The following is a 24140-nucleotide window of genomic DNA, read 5'->3' as shown; positions in this document are numbered from 1 at the left end:
CATTAGACTCATAGATGAACACTTTTAGAACTAGGAAGGGACTCCAGAAATCACTTAGCTTTACCTCTTCATTTTACATTTGGGGGAAGCAAAGACCCAGAGATATCCCATCTTTCAGTTCTGTAAGTAATGCCATCTGACTCTCTTCCTTTGCTGGAAGAATTTTGTATTGTATGGCACTATGTAAATGCTAGCTATTAGTATTATCTGGCCTTGAAAGGTGAGTAAGATTTACCATAGTCAGGTGGAGAAGATTGTGAAGGGAGAAAGGATGTGACTGAAGGCACAAAGTTGGGGATGCACATGACATGTTTGAGGAACAATAAATTGGCCAGTTTGGTGTGAGTGGAAAGTTCATATAGATTTTAAGGTGGTGGCAGGTATATCTTTAAATTCACAACCATAATACTTAGACTTTTTATTTTGTGTTTTTTCCTTTTCACTCCTCTTATGCATAATTACTTTTTGTTCTCTCAGTTGGTAGGAAATAGATTTTCCAAAGTTCTCTCTCAACTGTTCTTTTTGTCATTTCATCACAAATTGATTGTCACATAATTTGAAAGGTAGGAGAAAGAACTTTATACTTTAGTTATAATGTATTGTTTAAATTATGCATGAAGTCCAAACTCTGGTTAACTACTTACTTTAGAGGAGTTAGGTTTAAATGTCAAAAGAATAGGGATGAACATCTTTTAGTTTGTTAAAAATCATTAATTAAGATAGAGGATGTCCTTTTCTAATTTGGGAAATAAGGAAAAAGCGGTATTTTGTGGCAGACTTGTCTGAGGTGAAGCTGATATTCTTAATGTTCACAGTAGCTAGTGTTTGAACAGAGTTTCTTCATAAAAATGAAATTAGCACATACAACATAGCTTTTGAGTGGGGAAAGCCTCAGACTTCATTTAGTCTAATTTCCTCATTTTAAGAGTGGGGAAACGGGGCAGCTAGGTGGTACAGTGGATAGAGCACTGGCCCTGAAGTTAGGAGGATCTGAGTTCAAATCTGGCCTCAGACCAAACACTTGGCACTTACTAGCTGTGTGACCCTGGGCAAGTTACTTACCCCCAATTGCCTTTAAAAAAAAAAAGGAGTGGGGACACAGAGCCAGAAAGCCCAGGTCAACACAGGGAGCAAGTAACTTGGCTAGGATTTCTTTTCTTCCGTTTCTATCATTGCTCACTCTTGAATATAATTGGCTTCTGATTACCTCACTTACAAACATTTTTGAAAATCTATCTTGTGCTCTTGTAAGCCAACCAAATTTACCTCTGTGAGTGTGTGTATCTTCACAAAATGACTTTCTGGGGATTTCCTCAATCACCACTTGTAGGAGCCTTTTTCTCTTGTGCAAACAAATGAAGCAAATTCTGGCCCCACCTCTAAGTCTTTGATAATCTGGTTATTTCTTACATGATTTCCTGTTTATTTTCTTTTATCCTTGTTAGTTTCCTAGTTATTTCATGGAAAATCTGAATCTTCATCTTTCCCCATTTGCATATCTCTACTTTGTCTCATGCCCCCTGGATTCAGTTTTAGTACAGAGTTTAGTACAGAGCTATGCTAAAAACACTGCTACATAATACTATTATGTAACCTAGAGCCTGGTTTCTAACATCTTTTGAATGTCAGGTATTGTGGTGTAGTTGAACTTGTAATGTCTCTGGAGTTAGAAGACATGGATTCAAATTCTGCCACTGACCCTTAATTAACAGATATTACCTTGGACAAGTCACTAAACTTCCCAGAGTCTCAGTTTCCTCATATGTAAAAGGATGAGATTGGACTAAATAGTCTCTAAAGAAGGGATTCTTAATCTAGGGTCTATGAATTGTTTTTTAAAAAATATTTTTATAACCACATTTCATTATAATTGGTTTCCTTTGCAATCCTATTTTGTTCATTTAAAAATATTATTCTGAGAAGGGGCCCATAGTCTTCCAAAGACTGCTAAAGGGATCCATGACTCGAAAAAGCTTAAGCAGCTTTACTCTAAAATCTCCTTCCCATCTATGTCTATAATCCTATGCATACTTTGAAATGGTGCTGCCAAATTGACCAAAGAAAGTGGGAAATATGACATAGTTGTACCGCATTTCACATTTGTTAGTTTTGTGATGGTCTTAGAAGGGTTTTGATTAAATTCAGTGTACCTCTAAAGATATATTTGGAGTTCAATTTTGGACTGCCATTTTAATACCATTTGAAAAATGTTGGCTAGTATAAATTTTCCAGTGGATTTATCTTCCACAATTTTAAACAAAATTCAGTCAAATCTGGCATGTACCTAACCTTCATTTTCCTTCTAATGCCAGCTAAAGCGGGGCTTTTAGAGATTCGTTGGGTTCAGAAATAGAAGAGAAAAATGTTAAAAGAAAGATAATTTAGAGAAGCTAACTCAAAGAGTGGACCACCAAGTAGCACCGTACTATTTATGTGTTGGCTCTCTGCCCAAAGAAATGTTGCAGTGATGTTAGAGATGAAAGGGAAGGAACCGAGATTATCTAGTATAATTCTCTCACTTAACAGAAGAAGAAACTAAGGCCCAGAATGATGACAGTCACACAATGAAGTGATGGATTTCTGGCACATCTAGCACTAGAACTTGGGTTTGCTGACTCCTAGCCTCGTGTTTGTTCTCACAACTTCACAGCTCCCTCCTTTCCCCCACCCACACTGTTAAAAATGTCCATGGGTCTTTGTCATACTGTCTGAAATTCCTCGAATTAGAGATTTATTTGGGGTAATAAGTATTTACTTTTAAAAATACAACTGCATTTAGGAAGGTTAAATAGCTACTGAGCACTTATACCTTAGTGTAAAGTTGTCTAATTAGATTTTTTTTTCCTTAATAGCTGCACTGAGAGCTTAAGAGTTTTGGTTATGGTGAAGGAAAATAACAGATTTTGGAGCTTGGAGTAGCACTTAGGGAATTTGTATGGGTTAAGTCTACAAGACTTGAAGGAAAATAGCTGATTTTTTTTAACTTTGGGGGTCTGAATTGGCTGAATCCACTCTCCTATTCTCCAAAAGGGAAGAGCTGTTGTGGGGACCTTAGGGAGAGCACCAGGAGGTAGGAGAGAAGTGAAGAAAGCAAAGTATGAGATTATTTAAAACAAAGTTGATGTTTTACATTTTTGCCTCAGAATAGGTTTGTGCAATTTCCTTGATAGGATCACAGATCTAGACCTGGAAGAGGACTTGAGAGGCCATCTATTACAACATCATTTTACAGATGATGAAACTGAGTCCTTGAAAGGTTCAGTGTTATGCCCAAGGTGATTATTGCAAGGCACACAAATATTTCGATGATAATAAAAAACTTTTTTTTGTGGGGGTGATATTGGCCCATACTTCCTGGACCATGTAGGTCCACAATATAGGAACACTTACTTGGTTTGCTTATATCATTTTGAGTGATATTGAGAGGACTAGGGAAGCCTGGATAACATTCCCATACCTATTTCCAGTTTACTTGAAATAATTAGCCAACTTTTAGCATAGTACAGTGCCCTGAACAGTGTATTTAACAAATAAATATTTGTTAAAGAAATGTTGTTGATTACTTGGTTCTAAGGGTAGCAGCCTAGGTTCCTTGTTAAGAGGCGGTATGGTACAGTGGAAAGATCTCTGGATTTGGAGGTAGTGTAGATGTAGGTTCAAATCCCACCATCTAGCTGTGTCTAAGTTCTCTCCACCTTCCTCATGTACAAAACAGAGTTGATAAGAGTATGTCACCTGTGGTATACCACTAAGTGGTATTCTCCATGAAGGTCCCTGGGCTCCACTGAGCCTAGATTTGATTCTGGGGACCCTGACTCTAAAAAGAAAGGGGATCAAGCGTTTATTATATTCTCTGATCTTTAAGACTTACTGAGGAGTTTTTAGGAAAATTTATTTCTCTCTCCTGTCCCCTAAAAGGTATTAATGGAGTCCGCTCTAAAAGAGTGTACAAAGCAGATATTTTTTCTTTCATCATAAAGAAAATGTTTAAAACACAAGACACTTTAAAAAATCTTATTTTTATCTTTTGTTTTACATTGTTTAGATTTCCCCCATATTCCTCTTCATCTGTTCCTAAAGACCAATCTCTTCTGATAAATAATTTTTTTTCAAAGATTAAAAAAATCAGCAAAACCAATCAATATATTAAAAAAAAATCTGATGTTGTATGTACTATTCCACATCTGTGGACCCCAGCTTCTTCAAAGGAATAGGGGTAGGAGTGAGAGCCTTCACATGTCTTCTTTGAGATCAAGTTTATTCTTTATAATTTGTTTTATTCAGTTCAATTGTTTGGGGATTGTTCTCACCACTTACTCTTTTTGTAATTATTGTATATATTATTATTTTCCTGGCTCTGTTTATTTCACTTCACATCAGTTCATATAAGTCTTATCATGATAATCTGTATTTGTAATGTTTTTCATCTCTTACAGCACTGTAATATTCCATTACATTAATGTATCATGGTATTATTAGCTATTCCTCCAATTCTGCTATCTCAAAGGGGACATCAAGAAAATGATGCCATAACTTGCAATTGAATTGTATTTAAGTGAGGGAGGGCTGTGCAAAGTCACCAGCCTCACTTTCAGGCATATGTAGAGCTTTTTCTTTTTGTCAGTCACCACCTTGGGGTGTGTGTGTGTTTGTGTGTGTGTGTTTTGTGTGTGTGTGTGGGTATGGGTGTGTGTTCAAACATGTATTTATAAGTTGTGCTTTAATTTTATTTAATATTTAATTTTATTATTTTAATTCTTTTACTTTAATATTTATAGAACCATTTCTGGGTATGTATATGTTTATGTATATTTGTGTATATATGTATATGTATACACACATGCACACATATATACCCCTAGCATTGGTGCTATATTAAATAAGATTAAAATTAAAATAGTAAATAAAATGATGATAACATGAAATATTAAACAAGATTTATATGAAATGTGGATATTTATCCATATGTTTTTCTGTTTCTCTCTCTCTAATTACCTACCTACCTAGCAATGGAATCTCTTGAGTCCAAAGATATGGGCATTTCTGTTATCTTATTTGCATAATTCTATACTGCTATCCAAAATGCTTATACCAATTCACAGCTCCACCAACAATGCATTAATGTGGTTGTCCTTCCATAATACCTCCCATATTGATGATTCCCATATTCTGTTATTCCACTAGGGGACCTTAAAAGTCATTGAATCCAGTCCTCTCATTTTATAGATAAAAATCTGAGGCTGAAATAGATTGTGACTTACTTGGAGATGCCCCACAATTAAGTGTTTGAGACAAGGTCAAAACTCAGATCTCTTGAGTCCAAAGCCAGCATTCTATCCAGTGTGCTCACTTAGCTGCCTTAGAGCCATTCCAGTCCAGCCATTTAGGGGGTTTCCCTGATACACCCCTCTTGCTTTCAAGTGCAGGATTGCTGTGATGATCAAATGAGATTGTGTTTGTGAAATGCTTTGTAAACTTTAATGTGTTCTATAAATGTCAGCTTCAGTTGTCATTGGTATAGATGTGTTGTGGAATCTTTTAGCCCTCTGGGATTTAGAAGTATAGAAACACAGCAGGATTTCTCCCCAGCCACTTTCCTATTAGGACTCTAGAATTTGTTAGTGATCAAGTGCGGGGGGAGGGGCGGTGGCTTTAGACCGTAAGCTGGATTGTAGATGGGCACCATTTATGTCTATGTTACGAAAACAAAACCCAGTCCTAAAAGTCTTTAGCAGGAATACTCCAGGAGGTTAGAAGTTGAGCATTTCTCTGTGTCATGTGCTAAAACTTTATGTTTGGGTTGCTGGGCTAGTATTTCAGAGACGATATTCTTTAATTCATTTTCTCCTAGGTTCACTACCTAGAGCTTATATACACTGCCACCAGTTGGCTGCTTGTGTCCTGGTATGCCAGCCTTCTGGGATGACCAGCAGAAGTTCTCATGGTGATGGTTAAAAGAATAACATATATCATTATCTTCCACCCAATTTCTAAAAAAAAAAAATTTTTTTTTCAAATGGTTAAGGATAGCATTTACTAATCATTGACTTCAGTGGATTTCTGATCTAATTGGCATGTATATTCTGTCCATCCGTAGGGATCCCAACCCACTCGTGCCTCCTCATTCTGCCGTGTGTTTTGTAATGGTCCATAAGATTTATTCAGCAGAGACTGTATAAGCATCTGAAATTCTGTCTCTATTTTGTGTGATTTAGAATTGTTCTTGTGCCTTGTTCCACCTCGTATATCTGGAATCTTTTCCTCCTTGTATTTGTACAACTCAGGTGTTTTCTTTTATTTAACCTTAATTAAATAGTTCCCGATTCCCCTCTTGCAGTTGGTCTAGCCTTAATGCCTATCCATGAGTGGTCATGCTCCAGTGCTTAATGCCCACGGGCCCTTCCTTGGTGCTTCTTGGTACAGGGGTTCCCCCCACCCCCAACTCATGACATATATTGTATGCAAAGGCTATCCCCATGGTCCAGCTTCAGACAGGGAAGTCTGTTCTGAACTTTCACTTTTTACTAGCTATCCCTCCTGCCTGAAATGCTCTCTCCTTACCTAGACCTCTTAGAACCCACACTTCTCTTCGAGGTTCAGTTTGTGCCACTTCCTACAAAGGGTCTTTCCTGATTTCTCCAATTGTTCAAGTCTTCTGGTCTCCCCCTCCAAAAAAATTACTTTGAATTTTGTATATATTTTGTCTATGCTTATAAATGTACAGGTCGATGCCCACGTCCATTGCTCTGTAAAGTGAAGGCTTCTTGATGGCAGAGGCAGTTTCACTTTTGCCTTTGTATTGCCATGAGTGCCTAGTATGATGCCTGGCACATCATGCAGGTGCTTAACAAATGCTTATTGAATTGAATCAAATGGATTTCCTAGCAATCTGCTGGTCGGTACATTATCTAATACATCTGTAGGTCCAGGAATCTTGGGACCCCAGAGTTCCTGAATGACTGATGTGTTCCTTCCTTAAATAAACAGTTTTGCTTCATTTGATGTTATCTTTGAGTCTAGGGGTGACTTCTTTGGGTGAACTATGACATTTAAGGAGTATTTCCCAAACTGTCACCAGACTGAGATAACCTCAAGTTTACTGTGCATTCATCTTGTACGTGCACAGTTTTTTTGCATGTTGTCTTCCCCCATTAGAATGTGAACTCCTTGAGGGCAGTGTCTGTTTTTGTCTTTCTTAATATCCCCAGCACTTAGCACAGTGCTTGGCACATACTACGTGCTTAATAAATATTTCTTCCCACCAATCTGTCACAAGGAAACCTTTTAATGTGCTCTTATGTTCTTTTAAGTCATGGAGAACAGAGATTTCGATTGTCTAGTTGTTTGGCATCCCTTACTCTTGCTCTAGACCTGACAAACTTCCTTCTCTCGTCATAGTGTTCCATGATTCATAACCATACAGCATCATTTCAAGGATATTGGCATAGAAAAGATGATCTTTTGTGGCAGTGAACATATTGGGATAATGGAATAGACTACATTTTCATCATATGATTTAGCCTGATTTTGTTTTGGGTCCCAGATCATTTTCCATCTCTAGCACCTGCTATCTATTTGCTCTGCCTTTCTCTCTTTCCCTTTATCCTTTCTTCCCTCCCTCCCAATATTGGATAGCAATATGTTTTAGTGATAGAGAACTGGCCTAGGACTCAGGAATACCTAGTTTTAAGTCCTGTCTCTGACCCATATTGATTGTGTCCCCATAGGCAAGTCATTTAACCTCTCAGTGCTCTAAATTAGTGGTTTCTAATGTGGGGGCTGGGGCCTTACTTCAAGAGGTATATGATTAATCTGTATATGTGTGTGTATACATATTGATGGAGTAGTTCTGTGGGCTACCTGTCCAACTGCATACCATCCTCTAGGCAACGAATGTTTCTCATCCCGTTGTTTTTCCTCTGTGGATGGCATGCTTATCTCTTTAGTAATCTCACTCAGAAGACATTCTGGGACCATATGCAATCATCATCATATCATCTGAAAACAGAAGCACCTGTCGTACTGCAGTCCCTCTTCTTTTTGAACATTGTGCCAACGTAGCCTGTTAGTCTGTGAAACATATTTGCTTCATTCTTCCATTCAGCAAGTATTTTATTTAAGCATCTGCTATATGTGGGCACTATGCTAGGTGAGTATACATCCCAGCTTGTTGCTTCTTCTGATGTTGATAGCGGATCATTGAACACAGTTATCTTTGGGTTGCTGTTTATCTTGGAATCTTGATTTTAACCTATGAGTGGGAGAAGCCATGTTTGAGGAAAAATGTATGACTTCCTTGTCCTTTTTAGAGTTACTTGATTTTAATCACCAAATAGACGTGATGGGATTTTATATTCCACATAGCTTTCAATTCACTTATATGACTGTGAAGATGCAGTTCACTATAGAAAGTCATCTGTGAACTGCTGCCCGACTCTCATTTTCTACAAGGATGTCCTCAATGCATGCACAAACTATTATCATTTAAGATTTTTTATAGAGAAGTGGTCCTGAAAATATTGGTCAATAGTTGCTCATGAATTCTCTGTTACTTTTTTTTGGGGGTGGTGGTGGTGATAACAGTATTATTCATAATTGTATCTATCCTTTTGAAATTTTCTTCTCCCCACTTCCCCTACCTTTTATAATTGGAGAAACTGAGGCCCAGCAAGATGAAATGTTATGTAATCTAACTTGGATTTTATTGCAGGGTCCTGTAAAACATTAATTTTACACTCTCCCTGAACCTTTCCAGCCCATTAATTGTAGCTCTGGTACTTTGAGGGTGCTTGAGATCAAAAGTCTTTTTTTCATCTCTTGCTTTTAATCTTTTTGTAGTAACTGAAACCCTTAATAGCTTGCAGTGACAGCATCTAATAGTGTATGTAGTATTCTCTATCTGTAGTCTCCCACCTCTCTACTTAGAAGTGAAAGATATCTCTCATACTTTGGTCTCTAGGACCATGACTAGTTATTAAAATTATTTGGTGTTTAGCTTGTTTTTAGTGTTCTTTTAATTTAGATCACTATAGTCACACTGTGTATTATTCTCCTTGTTCTTCTTTTTTCACTGTGCAACAGTTTCTTCTGTTTTCTCATGGAACTTAGGTTTTAAAAACAATTAAAACCAAATGCTTCTCATGGTCTTTCTGGAGTCTTCTAAAGTGATTTCTCCAAATACTTCATAAAACTAAATAGCCTTTCTCTGTAAAATGAGATACGGACTACTCTGTTTTCCAGAATACATTATTTTTCTTCACTGAATCTAAGGAAAACAGATGACTTCAGAAACTATCATACTTCTGAGCTGTGGATAAGCAATAGATAAGTCTTTATAACATGCTGGTAGCATTTATCCATTATAATGTTGAGATTTTTTTTTAACCTGGAAAATGCACAGCATTGGTGAGTTAGACCTATTTATCTCAGCAGTTTGGTATGTGTTAGAGTTACATTTTCATATTCCAGGCATACTGGCCTTCAGATACTCCTAATCCTAGGATTTAGGGAAAGAGTTAGGGCAGGGAGTTGGGAGAAGTGAGGAAGAAACCTATAGGCAGAAGAAAGGAGGTGAGAAAAATACACACAAAAGAAAGAAATGATACTTTTAAAATGTTTTAAAATTTTTTCTGAGTTTCTTCAAGATGAAAATATAGTGAAATTTTTCCCCTCGATCTGTTGGAACTTCATTTCTTTTTTTGGTGTTACAAAGGAGATAACATTAAAGGATGCTGTTACTTAAAAGGTGTGTTACATTATAATATCATAGTAGAGATTAGGGATTTAAGAGTTTGGGTTCTGTTCCTGGCAACTAGTCCCTAATCTGTCACTAACTGGGTGATCTTGCCGTGTCACTTAAACTTCCCAGGTCTCAATTTTTTCATCTTTTTTTTTTTTTGGCAATTGGGGTTAAGTGACTTGCCCAGGGTCACACAGCTGGTAAAGTATTTGGTCTGAGGCTGGATTTGAACTCAGGTCCTCCAGACTTCAGGGCTGGTGCTCTATCCACTGCACCATCTAGCTGCCCCTCAATTTTTTCATCTTTAAAATGAAGGCGTTGGACTGGCTATCTTAAGGATTCTTTTAGACTGAACATTTTATGATTTTAAAAATAGCTTCATATAGCACTTCCAAATTTGCATTTCATTTTTCCTTTAGTTCTGTGAGGTAGTCACTATGGGTATTATCTCCAGTTTGTAGATGAGGAAACTGAGGTTCAAAGAGTTTAAGGGATTTACCCATAATTATTTAGCTATTAACTGTCTGGGGGCAGGATTCAAACCTAGACCTATGATGACTTTCAGTATTGTATTCTTTCCATTATTTCATGCACTTCCTAGGCTCATAGCTAATAGCTAGTTCTATTCATAGGTATAAATTAATATTTGCTATTTTTTCACTAATTAATTATATAAGTTAATTTTTACTAATTACAAGCCAACTCCTTGTGATTAATAGCTGTGTTGCCCTGTACATGCCTCTAAATCTCCCTGGATCCCAGTTTGCTGAACCTAGGGTACAGCTTGGACAAAGGTCGGGGATGCGACAATGTGGTGTCATGTATGAAGAGTAGCACCGAATATTTCAGATATCTTCCAAACTGATTCTAGCTTCTTTCTATTGAAGTCTTTCTTACTGTGGGTCTTTAGGGAGACATTATGACTTGACTGCCCGGAATCAGTTGTGCCAGATACTTCATTTCTCTACTTTTACTACCTTGCTCATTTGTTTGGGATTTGTGTCTATGGCCTCATTGCAAACTGCTCTTAAATTCCTCTCTACAATCTAACATTACAGCCCCCTGCCCTGGTCCCCACCTCATTATTTCAAGGGATTTGCAAATTTATAAATGAACAGATATGCCTCCTATAGAATGTGTAAATACTATGCCTCTCACATGTATATTTGTTGTTGTTTAGTTGTCCAACTCTTCCTGACCCCATTTGGGGTTTTCTTGGCAAAGATACTGGAATGGTCTTGCTATTTCCTTCTCCAGCTCATTTCACAGATGAGGAAATTGAGGCAAACAGGGTTGAGTGACTTGCCCAAGTCACACAGCTAGCTAGAGGTTGAATTTGAACTCAGTTCTTCTTTACCTTAGGCCCAGTACTCTGTTCACTGTGCCACCTACCTGCTGTATATGTGTTGTTACTGTTTTTCAAATGTATGTTGATGAACAGTTGGGAACTTATCTTCCTGAGTTCAAACCTGGCCTCAGACACTTACTAGCTGTGTGACCCTGGGCAAGTCACTTTAACCTGTTTGCCTCAGTTTCTTCATCTGTAAAATGAGCTGGAGAAGGAAATAGCAAAACCATTCCAGTATCTTTGCCAGGAAAACCCCAAATGGGGTCAGGAAGAGTTGGACACAATTGAAAAATATCTGAACAACAAAGCCGTTGGGATGAATAAAAAGCAAATTCCTTTAAAATATTACTGAATTCGTGGTAATTTCTTGTCATGTATTTCCTCAGATAATGGATATTGAAGGAGGCAGGTTGTTATAATGGAAAAAGTCCTGGTTCTTAAATTCTAAGGCCTGAGTTTCAAATCCTGTCTCTTATCCTTCCTGCCTATGTGACCGTGGGCAAGACACTTTAACTTAGTGCCTCAGTTTCCTTATCTATAGAGGTTAGACGTTGAGGTGCCTTCTATGATCTTATTATCCTGTGATAGTATAATTACCATCATGGGGGATCCAAGAAATGCTTTAATTTTTTAAAAGGGCTTTTATACTTGAAAAGACTGGGAACCACTTTCCTACTTCATGGCCTTTTTGTCTCCCCTATTGACCCAGCTGCAACTATCTCAACAGCCTGTTTCCTGTTTCCTGTGACAATCTCAGCTGGAACTTGATCTTGGCATCTGTTAATATAAAAGTGTAAATGTGATAGGGAAGCTGCTGTCCTCACAGACATTCTGGAGATGTAGCTGCTGACAGTCATCCCACCTTATTTTCAGGAGTACATTAGCTATGATGTTCTCAGGGCAACTTGAGGACATTAAGTAAGTTAGGGACAATTGCTAGCCCCATACACCTAGGAGTTCAAGGCTCCCTTTCCTCCCTTGTACTGTTAGGGAAACAGAGATCTAGCTACAAATTCATCTCAATTCAGTAAGCATTTGTTAAGTGCCTATTGTATGTCAAGCACTGTGCCAGGGTTATGAAAATGAAACCGTCCCCACACATAAGGAGTTTATATTCTACTGTGGTAGAGCACAAGATATATGCAGTTAAGTAAATACAAGATATATACAAAATAAATATAAATTTAATTTGAGGGACAAGAGAAGAGCAGATGGAAAGGAGGAAGAGGGGAAGAGTGAAGATGCCATCAGCTATTTGCTTTGCAGCCAATGGGGAATTAGTCTACTATGATGTTTGCCACTCTGGTTCCTGGTATCCCATCTGCCTGTAGTAGACAGCTGTTTTCACTTAAATCTTTGCTCTCTTTCTGCTTCCTGTCAGGATTCCCAAACTTCACGTGGCTGTAAGGTCTCGTATTATCTCCTCTTCTTCAAGAGAGGAATCGTATTAGGAAGGTAGATTTGAAAGGGCTGTACTAAGAAGACTGATTGTGAGAAAGTTGAAATGTCAAGCATCTTTATGTTTTATCCTAGAGGCAGTAGGGAGCTGCCAAAACTTGATCAGAAGGGTAATGTCAGATACATGCTTTGGACTCGTAGTCCTTCCACAGTGCTAGTGTTCTGGCTAGGGAATCCTCAAGTTTCTGCTGAGTTGGGGCACTTGGCTGTTTAGAGTTTTAATTTGTATAATAACTTTTGACCTCTTTCTATTGGATCATGACTAGATTTTAGTAATCATGTCATTTTTATTTTTAATCTCATTTAATAGAATAATACAATGTCTTTTTTCCTTTCATAGGGCGTTAAAATCATGTGGACAAGGTGGTACTGCTCATGTAAAGTTAGTAGTGGAATGGGACAAAGAGACAAAAGATTAGTGAGTATTGTTTTACTTGGCAATTATGACATCATTGTTTTAGTTTTCTTTTTCAACTCTGACCCTTGAAAGATTTGCTGGGGATGGACAGAGGAAGACATCCTTTCCCCTTATTGTTATTTGGTTGTTTTTCAGTTGTGTCCAACTTTCTGTGACCACATTTGGATTTTTTTTTGTTGGCAAAGGTGCTAGAGAAGTTTGCCATTTCCTTCTCCAGCTTATTTTACAGATGAAGAACTAAGGCAAACAGGGTTAAGTGACTTGCCCAGGGTCACACAGCTAATAAGTGCCTGAGGCCTGATTTGAACTCAGGAAGATGAGTCTTCCTGACTCCAGTCCTGCCACTATCCACTGGCCACCTCCTTTCCCCTCCCCTGATGTAAATACCTTGAGAGTCTTGTATTCTATTTGACTCATTCTAGGCTTTGCTTCAGTTTTCCAGCCCCTCGAAACCTACCTCATTTGTTTCATAGCTAATGAAGTAAAGGCCATGAATTCAATTTCTATATGTCACTTGGCTTTATTGTATTCTACCTTCCTCCTTCCTATCCCTCCGCATAAGCTATTTTTTTTTTCAAATAGAACATTATATGTGATGGCAAAAGTGCAATAACTTTGGTATGAATTGCTTCAATTCATTCACACTACTCTAAACAAAATTCCAAATGCATTTTTTACTGAAAAAAAAAAGTGAGATTTGGAATCAGGGAGACCTTAGTTCAAATATCACTTCTGACCCTACTTGTATGATCATGGACAAGTCATTTAACTCTCTGAGCCTCAGTTTCCTCAACTGCAAAATGGACATAACAATGACCATAATATGTAATCTCACAAGGTTATTGTGAGCTCAAATGAAATAATGTATATAAAGTACTTTGTAACCCTTAAAGCTCTAACATAATTATAATACTATTACTAAGCATAGCACTTCTCAATTTTTTTTGTTGTTGTTTCATGAATTGCCATGGCCAAAGAATTCATTTCCCAATAGCCAATCTACTGGTGATATTCCTTTCTTTACTTATCTGGATAGGTCTTGGAAAACAGACTTGATATCTTCCAGCATAGTAGAATCTACCAGAAACCATGGTCCATTGGCATTGCCTTTGAGAAATCATGGTCAGTCAGCTCCGCACCACAATGAGACATTTATGTGGAAGGTGGGCAGGTCATTTGGCAAGAGCTAATATTTGGCAAGATCTGAATATTTGCTCCTCTAGTATTTTCATGATGTGAGGAGAAAATAAAGAAGGCCTCTAGCATTTTGTGTTGAACCTCTGTGGCAAACATACAGAAGGGCATGAACAAGGACTGGCAGACATGGATAGGTTACAGTCTGCATTGGTGGAGGAAACATCTTGTTCTGAGGTGTACTTGAGTACTCTTCAAAATCATATTTAGTTTGTTCCTGGTATTTTTATATCTCAGTCTTTTGACTGTGAACTCATTAACAGCAGCATGAACCCATGCTATTGAAAAGAGCTATAGCTGGTGCCATTTTAGTTTGCCTTTGTCTTTGGTAACTTCCTTCTTTCCTTTTTTCAGCTTATTTGTAAATACAGAAGATGAATATGTTCCTGATGCAGAAAGCGTCCGTCTGCAGAGGGAACGTCATCACCAGCCTCAGACTTGCACTTTATCACAGTGTTTCCAATTGTACACCAAAGAGGAACAGGTGAGTGAAGGTAGAATTGGTAATGCAGCAACCTAAGAGAGTGGAAAATTGGTAATTGGCAAACAAACAGGCCTAACGATTTCCCCTGGTTTTTAGCATATCTGTGTTTTGTGGAATGGTTTAATGCCTACTTAGAGGATGTTTGATACCAATTCCATCCAGTTAACTCTTGTTAATCTTAGACAAATCATCATTCTTAGCACATTGCCTGGAGCATAGTAAGTGCTCAGTGAATGCTTGTTGACTGTGGTTTGACACCTTGCCGGGTCACAGTTTCTCTATCTGGAAAACAGTAAAGATGGTGGTAGTAGTGAGGAGGTTGGATTAAATATCTAAGGTTCCTTCTAGTTCTAAATCCTAAGATCCTATGCTCCTTTTAAGACCTTAAGGTTATTAATATGAATATCAGTAAAACTTTGATTAATCAGATGGTTTAGAGCAGTGGTTCTTAACCTTTTTTGTTTTATAGGCTTCTTTGGAAAACCCTTCTCAAAATAACTTTTTCTAAAAAAATCACAATTGAAGGATATCTTAAATTTCAGTTAGAAGTTAGTAATAAAAGATATAGTTTTTTTCTCCCTCATTCAAGTTCACAGACCTCCTGAAATCACAGGCTATATAAGCAAAGAAACTCTGGTTGAGAGAATGAGGTGTACATATCGGCTAATTAAATTTTATGGTAAATTAAGAATAACACTGAAATCTCCTTTTTGTTTCAATTTATGGTGTTGAAAAGCTTTCTAAAATACATTAGTTCACTTGTGGGCTATATTTCATCCTTACTTTTCTGTAATTCTTTTCTTTCGTCTACCAAGCTGACAAGCATTTATTTAGCATCTACTCTGTGCCGGACACCGTGCTAAAAGCAAGACCGTTCTTAAACTTTAAGACTTTAATAATCCCATATGTTGTGTAGAATTTGGAATTTGTTCCACATGCCTTGGGGCATGTAAATGAAGCTGTGCCCTCCACTAAAATCTCTTTCCTTTGCTTCACGATGGTGTGGGCAGAATCCAATTTTATGCTGATGGAATAGCAGCTTTGGCAGGTGAACCTTGTCAAAGTACAGGTTGGACCAGGATCGCCTTTTCAACTCTGTGATTAGGTTTGTTTTCCTCCTTTCATTTTGAGTAGGGAAAGAAAACACTGGCTTTGGAGTCAGAAGACATGGATTCATATTCTGGCTTTGCCACTTACTGGCTGTGTGACTTTGGGCAGTTCTCTAACTCTGAGCCTCAGTTTCCCTATTTGCAAAATAAGGCAATAAGAGGAGGTAATAGTACTTCTACTGCCTGTGTCACAGGTTTCCTTTTGAGGAAAGTACATTGAAAACTCTTAAGGATGTAAAATGAGATATTATGTTATGTACAGATGCTTTCAGGATAATCTGACTTCACTGAATCTCACAGGAAATTCTGTATAGGCTTGTTTTCTCCTCAGCTGCTTTTTGCTATTTTATAAATCAACAATGTCCCAAGGCTTCTAATATTCTGTAATGTTTTACAAATGAGAGTGTATTCTCAACTGCTGTTGCTCTTGGTTTGGGTCTTTCTGCTTGGATGAGGGGGTCCAGTGCTGCCTGAGCCAATCTTTTGGTCTTGTTATTGCAGTGATTTTTGCATTGTTTTAATGCAAATAATGACAGGTAAAAGTTCAGACAGACTCTTTTTTTCTTCAGATTTGATGATTTATTTAAACAGGTCATGTTGGAATGGCAGTAATTGCATGTAGTGCCTTATTTTCATCCAATTTTATGAAATCTTTTTTTTTTCTCGTGGGATATTTACTTTGGCTTTTGCTCCAACCAGTTGATGTTTCAGCTGCACACAGATGGCTGCTTCTGAAATGACTGCTGCATTGGTAATCAGTTGTTTCCTGTCTGATAAGATATGCTCAGTGTAATTTCTAAAAAAATGATATCCTTTGGTGCTCTGCATGTCCACTGCCTCCTGACTCCTCAAAGTATTCATGGTGTTTGGGTATGCAGTTCTAGTCATCTTGGGCTTCTTTCATTTCTTAATACCAAACCACATTTTCTAACTGCTGTCATTGCCTTCCCCTTTGTCCTTCAACAAAGTTACGGCTATGTTGATCTCTTTTGGAGGATCTCATCAAGTTCACTGTAGAGCTTCTCTTTTTCTGTGTATTTTATGTTGGATGTTGGTACCTAAGCTATAGTTCTCCTCGTGGCCTCATCTATTTAGGTTTACTGTTCGTGATCATGGAAAGGTAAGGTGACAAAATGATCATGTTTTGGTATAATGGGAGGAGCATTGTATTTGGAGTCAAGGACATGGGTTTGAATCAAAGGCAGCATGGCATAGTGAGTAGCATGCTGTACTTAAGAGTCAGAAGACCTGGATTCGTATCTCTCCTCTGACACTTAGTAGCTATGTGAGCATAGATCTATGGTCTTATGCATCCCAGCTCTGCTGTTTCCTACCCGTGTGACCATGGCAACTCATTTAACTGTTCTCAACCTCAGTTTTCTCTTTTAAAATATGAGAGAGTTGACTCAGGTTCTCCCAATAGTTCATGAAATGAAGGGCAATCTATAAAATTCCATTCATTATAAAATCCTATAATACAACGAGTACATTAACTATGCTGTCAGTTATATATGCCTGTGGTATAAGTCTAAACTTTGGGCATTATGTAGCAAATCAAAGGCAACATGGTGTGAAGGAGAGTCATGGAGGCATGCGAAATCTGGGCTTGAGTCCTGATTCTGATATTTAGTACCCATGGGACTCTAGATAAGTCACTTAACTTTTCTGAGCCTTGGTTTCCACATGCTTAAAATGCCATTATACAATGGCATGCCATGATAATAATATCTGGTTGTTATGAGGAAAGTACATGATATCCCTTAAGGTACTATATGAATGTAGCAGTCAAGTCCAATTTGATGTGAACATTAATGTCTTTCTTACCTCAACAAGCCATCAAACCCTTGTAATTTCTTCATCATAAGCCAAGGCTGCTTCAACTGGAAACCAGATTTCCAATATGGTATAAAATCCTATTTTCAAGTGGACCACTCATAGATGAACTCAGCAGTAGGTATTTTCTGGAATGGAATGGTTAGATTTATAGATTTAGAGTTGAAAGGAACGTTGGAAGCCATCTAGACCAACACTCTCATTTTACAGTTGAGGAAACTCAGGCCTAGAGAAGGTAACAGGTAGTACCAAAGCCAGCGTAGTTTCCACTCTATACCATTCTCCATTCAATCCCTGTGACTCCACAGATCAGAACTCCTTTCTCTGGTTAATACTCCTCCATGTATAGTGTCTTCCTATTAGAATGTCAACTCTTTGAGGTAGGGACTGTCTTATCTCCTTTTTGTATTTGTATCCCCACCTCACACATAAGAGGTGTTTAATAAATGCTTGATGGTTGATTGATCTACCTTATTCTGGTTCTAGGATCTGCCTTCCACTGCCATTTGAAGCTAATCATCTGCTTTCCCAGCATTTATCTTTATTTTCTTTAAAGCAAGAGTTTTGTCTTTGTATGTATTTTGAGGGGCTCATGAACTTGGACTTGAAAATGTATCTTTATTTTCATTAACTTTTGGTTTCCTTTGTAATCCTATTTTATTTCTTAAATTTAACAACCTTATTCTGAGAAGAGATCTTATAACTAGATCACTAAAGGGGTTCATGTCACAAAAAAGATAAAGGACCCCTTTATGTCCAAAGTCTTGTTCTTTGTACTATGCCATCATGTGCCTTATCTCTTTTTAACCAGCAAGATTCTGAATTGGAAAGTTTCCTGGGAAGGAAAAATTATTTCACTTAATTAATTCCCTTATCATTGAAAGATGTAGTTTAACACAAGGATAACTGGTCAAAAAAAAAATTAAACCAATCCTTTTGCAATTAGCCTGTCTCTGTGACCTTGTATAAATCATTTCACTTCTTTGGGACTGAGTTTCTCTATATGTGACATGAGGGGGTTGGATTAGATCCTCTAACACTTGGCAATTCTCATTTTTAGCTTGCCCCAGATGACGCTTGGCGTTGCCCACACTGTAAGCAGCTGCAGCAGGGGAGCATAACATTAAGCCTGTGGACCTTGCCTGATGTGCTTATTATACATTTGAAGAGATTTCGACAGGTAAGGGCATCCTCTGTGGGGTAGGAAGAATCCCAAGGAAAAATTGTAAGTTTTCAGTACTGTCTACTAAGTAACTTTCCTCTAGTGGAATGGCGCCCCCAAGTGGTCCTATTAGGAATAGCCCAGAACTCCACTATTCTATTTCTGTAACATCTCCTTAGCATCCAAATCAATGTTGAGCATCCTCTCTACCAGCTTCCAAATTTGATCTCATGTTGCAGTTTCTTTGCTTTGCAATTCTTTAGTGTTTATTTTATTGATCATATTTCCAAATGCTTACCTTATGCTTTGGAGGTGTGTGTGAAGTTAGTAGAGAGTAGAACCCAAGTAATCGGGATCAGAAGTAATGAGGTCTAGATAATTGCAATTCAACTTCATCTAAAGTATGGCTGCTAGCTCTCATTCCTTCTGTTAGTTCTTGGAAGTAGCAGAGCAAGATTTGATGTACAGTTGCCTGATACACAACTTAACCATTCAGTAGAATGTAAGTTCCTTGAGGACTGGGCTTCTTTTTGCCTTGCCTTTCTATCCCCTGTGCCTAGCACAGTGCTTGCACACAGTAGGTGCTTAATGTTTTCCATGTTTAAAACATTCCAGGAAAGGTGTTTTTTAATACCAGAAGAACTTGTGTTGGTATTGTCTGGGAAATGCAGCAGCTATAATTGGTACAATTGTGACAACAGATGGCTCATTGAATGAAGAGGGGGAGGGATACATTTGGTGTAGAGTTGCTTAATAAATATATTTTGAAATGAAGGTTATGTAAGAACAACAGATACCAATGATTTTTTTTTGTAAGAGTTCTAAATGGTTATTAGGTGTCATTGAAATAGTACTATTTATGAAATAGTATACAAATGAAATAGTACTACTCCAGGGGCATCATAAGCTAAGTAAGTTTTTATAGGTTAGCCTGGGGAACCCAAGTGTAATTTAAAACATTTTTTTAAAGGGTGAGATTTATTTTGGATTCCAAACAGCTGATTTATAAATAAACTCTTAGAACTCAGTCTGTTAATAAGAAGTTGGCGCCTATTTGTAGGATGAGCTCTTTATATTTCTACTATTAGAGGGGAACAGAACCTGTGTATATTAATTTCTCTTTTCTTTGGGATGTGGTCCTGTACTTAGGAATGAGATGGGGCAGCTAGGTGGTGAAGTGGATAGAACACCTGAATTTGAATCCTGCCATAAACACTTACTAGCTGTGTGACCCTGGGTAACTCGCTTATCCCCTCTAAGCTTCAGTTTCCCCATCCGTAAGAGGGACATAACAAGAACACTTACCTCATGAAGTTGTTGAGGATCAAATGGAATTATATGTGTAAAGTCCTTTGTAAACCTTAAAGCCCTACATAAATGCATGGAGGCAGCTGTGGCATAGTGGATAAAGAGTGGCCACAGAGGGTTGAACAGGTTCAAGTCTTGCCTCTGGCATATGTTAGCCATATGATTGGTACCCCAGGTAAGTCTGGGTTGTATCCAAATGCATCTAGGGCCCTGTTCCACTGTGACTCCTGTGTCCACCATCTTTGTTCAGAGACAATCTGTCCTGCCATTGCTTCCCAACATTCTCAGGGCCTTGCTCTTTGCCCAAATGCTTTCCCTGCAGGACCCAAGTACCACCTGACCTTTCTGTTTGCCAGGTATGGAAAACTCCTTTTGTGTTGTATCTCCCAATTAAAGTGTGGGCATCTCGAGGGCAGGAACTGCCTTATTTTTCTATTTCTAGCCCCAGGATTTAACACTATACTTGGCACATAGTAAATACTTTTCTGTTCTATAAGGCGCAGAGCAGGTGCCAGTCAGTCTTCATTGGTAGAAGGAGGTACTTCCTTCTCAGTTTCTTGTACCAGTGAAATCACAGAAATCACAGGTCTGCGCCAAAAATAAATGTATGTTTTCAATTTTGTTGGTGTTTTGTTTTTACATAATTTAAATTTCCTATTGTATTCTTCCCCTCTCCTCTCTCAGAGAGTCATCTCCTATGTCGACTTTTCTTTTTTCTTTTATTATTTTGTATCTCCCCATTCCCCTCATTGAGCAAATTCAAACAAAAAATAAAGCCCTCAGTGCATAGATATAGTCTAGTCACATTTGGCTATGTAAAATTTCCATATTGGCTATGTAAAAAAAAAAAGTATATTTCTTATTGCATTTTAAATTCCTCACTTTTTCAACAGGAGGTGAGTGGCATGTTTTGTATTCATTCTTCTGGGCTTGTGGTTCCTCATTGCATTGATCATAGTTCTAAAGTCAATGTTGTTGCTATTGTAGAAAATGTTCTCTTAGTTATGCTCACTTTGCTCTGTATCCGTTCATAGAGGTGTTTCCTGTTTCCTCTAAAATTATCCATATCATTTCTTACTACACAATAATATTCCATCACATTCATATACAATTTGCTTAGCTATTCCTCGGTAGAAGAAATGCTCCTTTAGTTTCTAATTTTTGGTTACCACCAAAAAAGTTGCTATAAATATTTTATATACAAATCCTTTTCTTTTCCTTTTTTCCTTTGTGAATATAGATCTAGTTGAGGTATAGCTGGGCCAACGGTATTTATAGTTTAGTAATTTATGGACCATAGTTCCAAATTGCTTTCCAGAATGGCTTGTTTTCCTGTAGCTCCTCCTTCTCCTCCTCTTTTTCTCCTCCTCCTTCTCCTTTTTCTCCTTCTTCTCCTCTTTTTCCTTCTCCTCCTCCTCCTCCCCCTCCCCTTCCGTCTCTCCCTTACTATTCTCCTCAGTCCTTCTCCCTCTCCTCCTCCCTTCTTCTTTTCAATTTCTTCTTCTTTCTTCTCTTCATGTAGTCCAACTTTGTACCCAGTATAGCAATCTCTCCTGAAATGTCCCAGACAGATGGTCCACTAGCCTGAGGTGGAATATTTCCAGTGACAGAGAGCTCACTAGTTAAATCTGCATCCGAGTGTACATAATGTCCAGGAGATTCTCTTCACTCATATTAGTCAGCCTGCTGGGAAGGAGCAACTGTACAACTGAACCATTCACACATCCTCTTGCAATGTTCAGATCTTCCCTAGCATATCATGCTTTGGACTGAGGGCAACTCTTCACCATAAGCAGAGCTACCTTCTTCCTATCAAAATGTTCTCTGGTAGAACACTTGTATTTCATAGGGCTTCCCTATTAGAAAGTGAGGTAACACTTGAAATTGGCAATAAACTAAATTATTTGGTACAATAGTTGGCCAACAAGCATTTATTAAGCTCCTTCTATATGTCAAGGGAGTAAATACTAGTGTACTTGGAAGAAAAATTTGAAGAATTGACAATACCAAAGAAAGAATATTTGTAGCCTTGTTTTAATGTGATTGGAAAGTATTCTCCCATTTATTTATTGTCCCATTTAACATTAAGGAGGTAGGTTCATTGGACAACAGCATGGTTCACTGGCAAGAGTTTGGAGTCAGATGACCTGTGTTTGAATCCTGCCTTGGCCACTCACTGACCAGTGTGAAACTTGACAGGTCACTTGACATCTTTGGGACTCAGTTTCCTCATATGTTAAGGGTAAGGGAATTTGACTAGATGGCCTCCGAGGACCCTTTCAGCTCTAAATCTAAAATTCTGTCATCAAACCACTGCCCTGATTGATTAAATAAGAAAGATAGTTGAATAGGCACCAAGCAGAATTGACTTTTTTACTTATACTTAGTTGAAGTGGTCACAACTTGTGTTCTCCTTGAAACAGGAGGGCGACAGGCGAATGAAGCTTCAGAACATGGTGAAATTTCCTCTAACTGGCCTGGATATGACGCCTCATGTGGTAAAACGGAGTCAGAGCAGCTGGAGCCTCCCATCCCATTGGTCTCCATGGAGACGCCCATATGGGCTAGGGAGAGATCCTGAGGACTACATCTATGATCTTTATGCTGTGTGTAATCACCATGGGACCATGCAAGGGGGACATTATACAGGTAATCATGCAAGGCTGCAATTTGAAAAGCTGAATTACTTTTCTGTTGATCTCTCAGATTTTTATCTTGCTGTAACAGAATTTCTTGGTGTTTTGTGGACCTTGCTTCCCCTGTCAGCAACCAGGTGAAACCAAACATGTGTGGTGGCAATTCTCATCACATCTGCACGTGTCCATGAGTAAAATGAATGAAGATTCCCCCTTCTTTCCTTGATCTGAGCAAAAGACGGCTAAAGTAGCATCTCATTTATCTATTTAAAAAAAATTAAGATATTCAGATTAACCATTAGGCTTCCTAATTTGTACCACCGGAATAAAGCTTTAACTGTCTTTGTCCAAGGATTCGGATAGTAATGGTAATGATAGTAACAGTAGTAGTATGAATGAATAAAATGAATGAATGAATGAACCATAGAGCATTTGTTAAATGCTTACTATTGTTAAATGCCAAGTATTATGCTAAATGCTTGGGATATAAGTACAAAAGTGAAGACAGTTCCTACCTTCAAGAAGCTTATATTCTAAAAGGGAGACAGCACAAATAGGGTACAGGTATCCATAGTGAGGTTTTGCTGGCTTGGAAAGTTATAGGGGTAGTAGATTGACACACCTTTTCCAGTAGTAATGGTGGTATGGATTTTATTTCTAAAACTGGAAAGTGGGAATTGGGTATAGAATAGATGATGATGGGGGATAGATGTAGAAAAGAAAAGGACTATCATAAGAAGAAGATGGCTAAGGTCTAAAGTAGTAGGAGTAGTAATGGTGATGATATTAAGGCCTTCAAAATATAGATATCTTGCCAAAAAAAATTTAAAAATATGGGAATAGGATTGTCTAGGCTGCTACTAGCACTGTCCAGGAGATGCTTTCTATGAAGCTACAGAAGATGAGATTCCATCCCAGGACTTTTTTTTCAGTTATAAAAAGCAGATGCTTTATCTACCTGTTTATACCAGGGGTGGGGAACCTGCAGGCTTGAGGCCACACGTGGCCTTCTAGGTCCTCAAGTGCAGCCCTTTGACTGAATCCAAACTTCACAGAACAAATCCACTTAATAAAAAGATTTATTCTGTATAACTGGGACTCAGTCAAAAGGCTACACCCAAGGCTACATGTGGCCTCGAAGTTGCAGGTTCACCGCCCCTACAAGTCTAGACTATTACATACAAATAGAAAATAATAATAGCAAGATAGCAACTTGTCCTAGGACCATTTCTCTCTGAGCTTCATTAAAAGAGATGAGAATGGGATGATAATCATAAACTCTTATTTATAATAGTGCTTTATTGCTTTCAAAATGCTTTCATATATATTATCTCATCTTACCCTTATGACTTTGTGAGGACAGGCATTTTTATCCTCATTTTATAGGTGAAGGAACCTCAGAGAAATTGCTACTTGGATGAAGTCACATGGCCACTAAGTGGAACAGCTGA

At 38.0% G+C, this 24140-nt stretch overlaps 1 protein-coding gene across 1 annotated transcript in view; it reads left to right on the top strand.

The window, feature by feature from the left end:
• The window catches only part of USP31 (ubiquitin specific peptidase 31), a 132083-nt gene that overhangs the window by 86134 nt on the left and 21809 nt on the right, over positions 1-24140 (top strand). Inside the window, exons 10-13 of the mRNA XM_020978613.2 lie at positions 12886-12963; positions 14512-14641; positions 18644-18763; positions 22477-22702. Coding sequence (XP_020834272.1) covers positions 12886-12963; positions 14512-14641; positions 18644-18763; positions 22477-22702 — 554 coding nt within the window. The remainder of the gene's footprint in view (positions 1-12885; positions 12964-14511; positions 14642-18643; positions 18764-22476; positions 22703-24140) is intronic.

Source organism: Phascolarctos cinereus, unplaced genomic scaffold (genome assembly GCF_003287225.1).
Source record: "Phascolarctos cinereus isolate Bilbo 61053 unplaced genomic scaffold, phaCin_HiC Scaffold_4;HRSCAF=312, whole genome shotgun sequence".
NCBI classification, from domain to species: domain Eukaryota; kingdom Metazoa; phylum Chordata; class Mammalia; order Diprotodontia; family Phascolarctidae; genus Phascolarctos; species Phascolarctos cinereus.
Note: the sequence above shows the minus strand (reverse complement) of the source record. Positions and strands in the feature narration are given on the sequence as shown.